The 7,235-nt window shown below is 32.5% G+C and overlaps 1 protein-coding gene across 1 annotated transcript; it reads left to right on the top strand.

The window, feature by feature from the left end:
• The first annotated feature begins 490 nt into the window (after positions 1-490).
• On the top strand, positions 491-5,964 carry izumo1 (izumo sperm-oocyte fusion 1). Its single transcript, XM_016569268.1, has 8 exons — positions 491-710; positions 1,495-1,569; positions 1,731-1,814; positions 2,227-2,322; positions 2,445-2,563; positions 4,260-4,413; positions 4,497-4,665; positions 5,877-5,964. Exons 1-8 carry the CDS (start codon positions 491-493, stop codon positions 5,962-5,964), a joined length of 1,005 nt encoding a protein of 334 aa, XP_016424754.1.
• Positions 5,965-7,235: the final 1,271 nt, after the last annotated feature.

The following is a 7,235-nucleotide window of genomic DNA, read 5'->3' as shown; positions in this document are numbered from 1 at the left end:
GAGAGTGAGTAAATTTGAATTTACATGAACTATTCCTTTAAATGTACATTGAGACAATAAGTATTTTTTTTTTATTTTTATTTTGCCCAAATTAAATGAAAAATAATTATAGGAATATTGGGATAAAAAAAGGCTAAAATAAAATTTAAAAAGAAATTATAAAGAAATAGATACAGTTAATTTCCTGCTAATTCAAATATTATTTTTTAAGTATAAAGGTTATTAATTTCAGTCTCACAAAAAAAATTCTAAAACAAAGTCAAAAGCACTAATATTTCTGACATTTGTGGTATGAAAATATTTATTTGTCAGATTAGTTGCTGTGACTGTCCTCTTCATATACATTTCTATATAGCATGTGTTGCTATGGAATTTAGAATGTTGCATGTATGACATCATAAGGGTTCTTTGGCTCTGAAGTGACATTTCTAAAGAATGCCAAAGATTCACTTTTGATATTTTGAAGGCCACAGCTCACTGTCTCTACTAAATGGCGTTTGCATTTCTTTTCGGCTGGCTTTTGATTCTGGGTTCATGTCCCAGTGTGTGGTCCTGTCTGCAGTGTGACCAGGTGGTTCGTTATGTGCATGAAGACTTCCTGTCCTCTGTTAAAGACATCACTGTCCGTGATCAGATCGAACTGAAGCAAATCATTGAGCATGCTTATGTCAACTATCGGGACACCAGCAGACTGTTTCATGGTGTCATAGGTACTGCAGTTATATAATCGGGAGTAGCTTGGAGATACTGTTATTCATATCTGTAAAATGTTTTAAGATGTAGTAGAAATTAGGTGTATAGAGCACATTCTCTGAACAATTGATTTTATGGATAGTAATTTTTTGGGTTTTCTTGTTTAGTTATCTTTACTATTATGCTAATAGACATTAATATATGCTGAATTTTTCATTAAAGTATTAATTAAAAGGGGTCATTATACTATGACTGAAAAATACAATACCTAACTTTTCCCCAGGCTAGGGATATTATAGTTAACTAAAACTATAACAAAAAAAAAAATATATATATATATTTTTTTCATTTTCATTCAGTGTAAAGTTTAACTTGATGAACTATAATAACTAAAACTGAAATAAAAATGAATAAAAACATTTAAAAAAAGACATTTTAAAAAATCAACTAATAAAAATGACAAAAACACAGAATAAAATTACTAAAACTTTACCGAAAAAAAAAAAAAAAAATCAAAAAAAAAAAAAAAAATCAAAAAAAAAAAAAAAAAAAAAAAAAAAAAAAAAAAATTGAGAGGGTGGCAAACCTTGAAAAAGCTCAAATATAAAATAATTTTTTTTGGTCACTATACCTATTTGTTATTTTGTAGTTTTGATGACTTTGCTATTATTAAAAAACTGGAAAAATTATTGTGTGTGTTTAAACCATTTAAACCAATACATACAAGATTGGCCAATTTTTTATGTCTTCAAATTATATTTCTAAATGATGATGTGGAATGCTATCTGATGTTTGCTTTAGATCCTACAACACTCTATCGTGCACGGACAGAATATCAGAGTGAATTCAAGAGGCACTGGAAAGAAGACAGGACAGGTGAGCGCTTGTGGATGCAGATTATATACTCTTTCATTTTTTAAGACAAAAGGCTCTAATCTAACGTCTCGTCTTTTCATTTTAGAGCGAAAACATCTAAAAAATGAAGATACTTTACAACTGAAATCATTTAAAACTAATGCTGTGTTGTTCTTGTTTAGATTCTATTCAGTGGGATATGATTAATATAGTGGAGAAAGGAAAGAGAATCCTTCGGAAACATTTGGAGGTTTTTGTTACCCAAGGTAGGCGGGTGGGCATACATTGCTATGTTTTTACAGCAATAACTTGTCAGAACATCTAATTCTCACTAATTATCTTTTTTTATTATTACTCATTTTCATAGGTCTGTGTCCAAATAAATGCGGTAAGTACAAATTCGGGATCCCGATATTTCTCTATAATATTGTTCTGAATATATGAACAGTCAAAATGTTGTACACACTACTTGTTAGTACACTGAAAAGAAATTGGTGTAGAAATAAGTTATACTCCATAACCGCTAGTAAATCTCACAAATAATTACAAAGAAACAGCAAGTAACACATGTAATAAATGAAATGTGAAATGGTGGTGTATGTGTCACAGGACACTGAGTATATATGATGTATATTTTATGACTCATTGGGTGTGTGGTTGAATACGGATGCTTGTGTGTTACAGGGTTGCTGTATCAAAGAGTGATGAACTGCACTTCCTGTCAGTATGGGCTCTTTACGTGTTTGTCAGCCACGCTGCCACTAGACTGTGGAGGTGAGACAGAACACCCCCAGATACACACCAGGATGCTTTTAGCTGACTATATTAACACATCACACTCTTTTGTCCTTCTCTCTTCTTTGTATTCTATCTCTCTTTCTCTCTGTTTCTATCAGAGCATCATCTCGAGGCAGATGAAGGAGAGGAGGTGGTGCTGGACTGTTTCCTGCCCTGGCACGCTCTTGTAGTTGGACAGACCGAGTACCATTACTCCTGGCATCCTGGAGAAAAGAATGTACTTGCACACAGACAAACAAACACAATTTACTGTTTTCAAAGAATCCTGAAACCATTTTGAATACGGTTTCAGACAACTCTTTTGAAAAAGAAATATATTAAATATGTGCTCATTATAATAATATATTTTAATATACTTAAGTGTAATGTTTTCAGAAACGTAGTTGCATGTTATTTGAAAATGAATGAAAATTAATTATAGTTTAAATTGATATTGAATGCAGTTAGCTGAACTTAAGAGTGCTTTTTGACCCAGTTACAGTACATCTTCATAACTAATTTCATAATTTTGTTGTCTTTAAAATTTGGTTAAAGTGTACTGCATCATTTACTGACAAGTATTTTATTTACAATAACTTTAAATGTTATATTGAATAACACTGCAGTTAAAATTACAATCAAGCATTTTACTTGTGTTTTAGTATGTGAGTCAACCCATCAAAATAAGAGTAGCTACTTCTTTAAAGCATGACAAAAGATTATTAAAATAATGATTTAAAATTTACTTTAAGGTAAAACTTTTATTTTGACATTATTACAAAGTACACTTTTTAGAAGTGTACTTAAGTGTGTCCCACCTTATATTAAGTGGCCTTAACTATGTACTTACATTTAAATGAATAATTTGGTACCATGCACTTATTGTGTACATACATGTTTTTACATTGCACTTATAATTTAAAAATGCTTGCATGTAATTACATCTGTAATTAATTTCTGTAACTACATTTATAATTACACTGTTGACCCATCCCTTACAGCTTACCCCACCCTTAAACCTACCAATACCACCAAACCTGTGCCTAACCTTACCCGTATCCCACCTCAATAGCAGCAAAAGTTTTTTGCAATACAATATGAACACAATAAGTATATTGTATTGATGTAGGTACATAGTAGTTAAGACCACTTAATATAAAGTGGGACCAGAAACACTTGATAAGCTACAGTTTTAAGTACACTCAAGTACTGATTGTTACGAGATGAGAGACATGCGGATCCATATGCAAGCTTTTATTAAGAGACGTGGTTTTAACAGGCATGGGTCAGACAATGGCAAACAGGTATATCGAAGGCAAGGCAAGAGATAAATCCAGGTAGAAGGCAAAGGTCCAGGAAGGGGCAAACAGAGTCAGAAACAGCAAGCAAAGGGTTAATCCAAGATACGTGGCGTGAATCAGAGACCAGGAAAACAGACTAAGCAAAACTAAGACTAGACTAAGAAAACTATGAAAACTTAAACAGGCTCGGTAAGGTAGCTATCCGCTAAACAGGGATAAACGCAAAACAATACACGAGACTAAAACAGAAAACACAGAATGGCTCGGTAAGGCAGCTAACACTTGGGGAGTGAAAAATGCAGAACAATACTCGACGACTAGAGCAGGATCAGGGTAGGTGTTATATAGTGTGTGTAATAGCATTCAGGTGAGCGTGTAATTGGTTTCAGGTGTGAGTGTAATCAGTGCAATGGAACATGGGAAATGTAGTCCAGGGTGATGTGTAACAGTCTGTGTGGTGCGAGAGTCAATATCATGGAAGGGCGACCTCTGGTGGCAAGTGGATGGAAATTCATGGATCGGATTCGTGACACTGATCCTTCCAGAGATCCAGAGACCAGATTACACTGATTCTAATTTGAATATTTTTACTAAACTGTACTAAAACACAGACTGTTTATTATTCATTGCAAGCTGTCACATGACAGGGAGTATGAAGCGCTGGTGGTGACAGAGGAGTCTAAAATTGTACTCAATCAGCTGAAAGTCAATGAGGACGGCACGTACCGCTGCCTCCTACAGGATCAAAAGGGGACTGTGCTGTCCCGCATGTATTTCAAACTGAAAGGTAAGCGATGTTTATTGAAAGTAATAACTCATTGTGGTCTAGTATAGATTTGTCCTCCTCTCATCTGTCTCTCTTTCCCTCAGTCAAACCACTGCCATCTACAACCCCTAGACTGATTGTGACATTGCCGTCCCTGCCCTCGGGTTATGACGCCACACTTCACAGCCTTCAGAGGAGCAGTTTCATCATTATACTGATTTTACTGACTATACTCAGCATCACAGGCAGCCTTGTCATCATAGTGAACCTCAGGTATGTCATAACAGGATGGTTAGATGCACAGCACTGAACCTATTAAAAAGGGTCTTTTTAATATAGTTTGAACAACAACAACAACATAGCAAATGGGCCAAAATAAAGATAGGGAAGGACAGAATGAGTCATTAAATGATCAAGCTGTTATTGATCAGAGGCACACTTTTAAGAAGGAGCATTTTGTAGAAAAGTACTTGTGGGTTTTACCTGGATTTTGCTTCTCAAAACACATTTATTGGATGCTTTGCATATTTTGTGTTACTATTACTGTATATAGTAGCAGTATTATATTGAAGTCAAATTTCACTTCATACAAGCTTCCATTAAGTGACATTTGTTTATATTTTTATTCATTTTCATATTTTGGAAGACATAAATTAATTATAATCAGGCCCACGTGGAATCTGCACCCACAGAAGATCATCAGATTTCCACAGAACTGGAATGGAATTATTTTCGTTGTTTGTTTATGAAATATTGAGGCCAATGTTTTTACTGTTAACTAAAACTATTACAAATCATTTTCATTAATTGCAATAAACCTGAGATAAAATAAAGTATATATATTAGATGAAAACTTTAATGAAATGATAAATATTGCCTCGGCAATTGTCTGAAATAAATTTAAATTGAAGTACTTAAATTACTAAAATTGAAATACCAAAATCAAGCTAAAAACCAAATAAAAATTAAAAAAGCACCTAACAAAATTACTAAAACTTAAACTAAATTACTATTTTAATGTAAACTGAAAATATAAAAATAAAAGCTAATTTAAAATATTAATACTCGTAATTAATAATACAATAACACAGCTATCAATAATAGTGTACCTTGTTTAAACATATTCTGCTGAATTCCACAGATTATGTGTGTGTGTGTTTTGCTCAAGTTTACATAGTCTTGCAGAATCTGTAAGATACTGCAAAGAACATATATATTAATGCTGCAAGGAACATTTTTTAAATCTATATATAAAGTATTGATAAATGTCAGATTCGAAAGGGGTATGTATGAGCTGAGCTGCATATCATATGCATGCATGAGGGTTGGCACATACAGGGAAAGAGAGAATGGAGGGGAAGAAAGAATGACAGTGGGTGATCTGTGATGGCATTCTGCTGATTTTATCCAGAGAGACAACATTAGGAAGGAAGCACACTTTGTTTGCATCCATTCTGTCATGTTGCTTTGTGTCGCTCTGACAGAGTGACCATGAAGCAGCAGGAGGAGGCGAGAGACAGCAGGAGAGGAGGAGAGGGGGAGGATATTGAGCTGATGAGTGTGACAGAATGAGGGATGTGATCCAAAGAGACACATGAATAAATGACTACAGACACCCAGAAGACTGACGAGTTTCAAATGCTTCAGTGCGAACATTTAAAACATCATATTTATTTTTTTAATATATATAGATTTTTTAAATAATGTTAAGGTCAGTAATATTTTTTGGTTACACTTTATTTTAAGGTGTCCTTGTTCCAGTGTAATTATACATATAAGTACTGAGTAATATTAATTAACTACATGCACTTACTATATGGTTAGGGTTAGGATTAGGGTTTGGTTTAGGGTTACTTGCATGTAATTATGCATAATTATTTGTTATTATAATAGTAAGTACATGTAACATATGTAACCAGGACACCTTAAAATAAAGTGTTACCGATTTTTTTATTTTTTTTATTTTTAAGACATTTACATCTAAATGTGACACTGAAGACTGGAGTAACGGCTGCCGAAAATTCAGCTTCATTCATGCGATAAATTGCATTTGAAATATATTCAAACAGAAAACATTTATTTGAAATTAGAACAATATTTCACAATATTACTATTTCACGTATTTTGATCCAATAAATGCAGCATTGGTGAGCATAAGAGACTTCTTTCAAAAATAATAAAACATCTCACTTTTAACGATACATATATGTTTATAATATCTTAATATTATCATGTCACTGGGGATTTTAGGGAAAGTCCTTTAAGTCATAAAAACAAAAATGAGATAGTTTCATATAATATTTTTTACCAGTTACTAGTCAAATGAAGTTATTATAGATACTGATGAATGCATACAACCAACAAAAAATTACGGCAGCCTATTTTTAAATTGCTTATTTGTTATGGCACATTTGTGTCATTGTTTTTTTTCTGTGAAGTGCATGCAGGACAATATTCAAGTTAGCATATTATGTGTTGTAGGGCTGGATTATATGGGCAAAAATTCATATCTCTGTATTTTTTGGTTGATTTGCGATATACGTTATATATCTTGGTATTTTCGTTTTTGTATTAAAAAAATCTGTATTTAATAGATTATACACTTCTAACGTCAATATATATATATATATATATATATATATATATATATATATATATATATGAATATACACCATATTATGAACATTAACTCTTTTCCATTTATTTATTACATTAGTTTTCATTTATTTTAGTATTTATATTTGGTAACACTTTATGTTAAGGTGTCCGTGTTACACTTGTTACAAGTACTTACTATTATAATAACAATTAATTATGCATAATTACATGCAAGACTAAGCCAA

Source organism: Sinocyclocheilus rhinocerous, unplaced genomic scaffold, assembly GCF_001515625.1.
Source record: "Sinocyclocheilus rhinocerous isolate Xijiao unplaced genomic scaffold, SAMN03320098_v1.1 scaffold20, whole genome shotgun sequence".
Lineage (NCBI taxonomy): Eukaryota > Metazoa > Chordata > Actinopteri > Cypriniformes > Cyprinidae > Sinocyclocheilus > Sinocyclocheilus rhinocerous.
This window is presented reverse-complemented; position numbering and strand designations above follow the sequence as displayed.

Coding starts and splice junctions, on each gene's coding strand:
- izumo1 (XM_016569268.1), top strand. CDS start 491: ATGGCGTTTGCATTTCTTTTCGGCTGGCTTTTGATTCTGGGTTCATGT. Junction 711..1,494: donor ACTGTTTCATGGTGTCATAG/GTACTGCAGTTA, acceptor TGTTTGCTTTAG/ATCCTACAACACTCTATCGT. Junction 2,564..4,259: donor GGCATCCTGGAGAAAAGAAT/GTACTTGCACAC, acceptor ATTCATTGCAAG/CTGTCACATGACAGGGAGTA.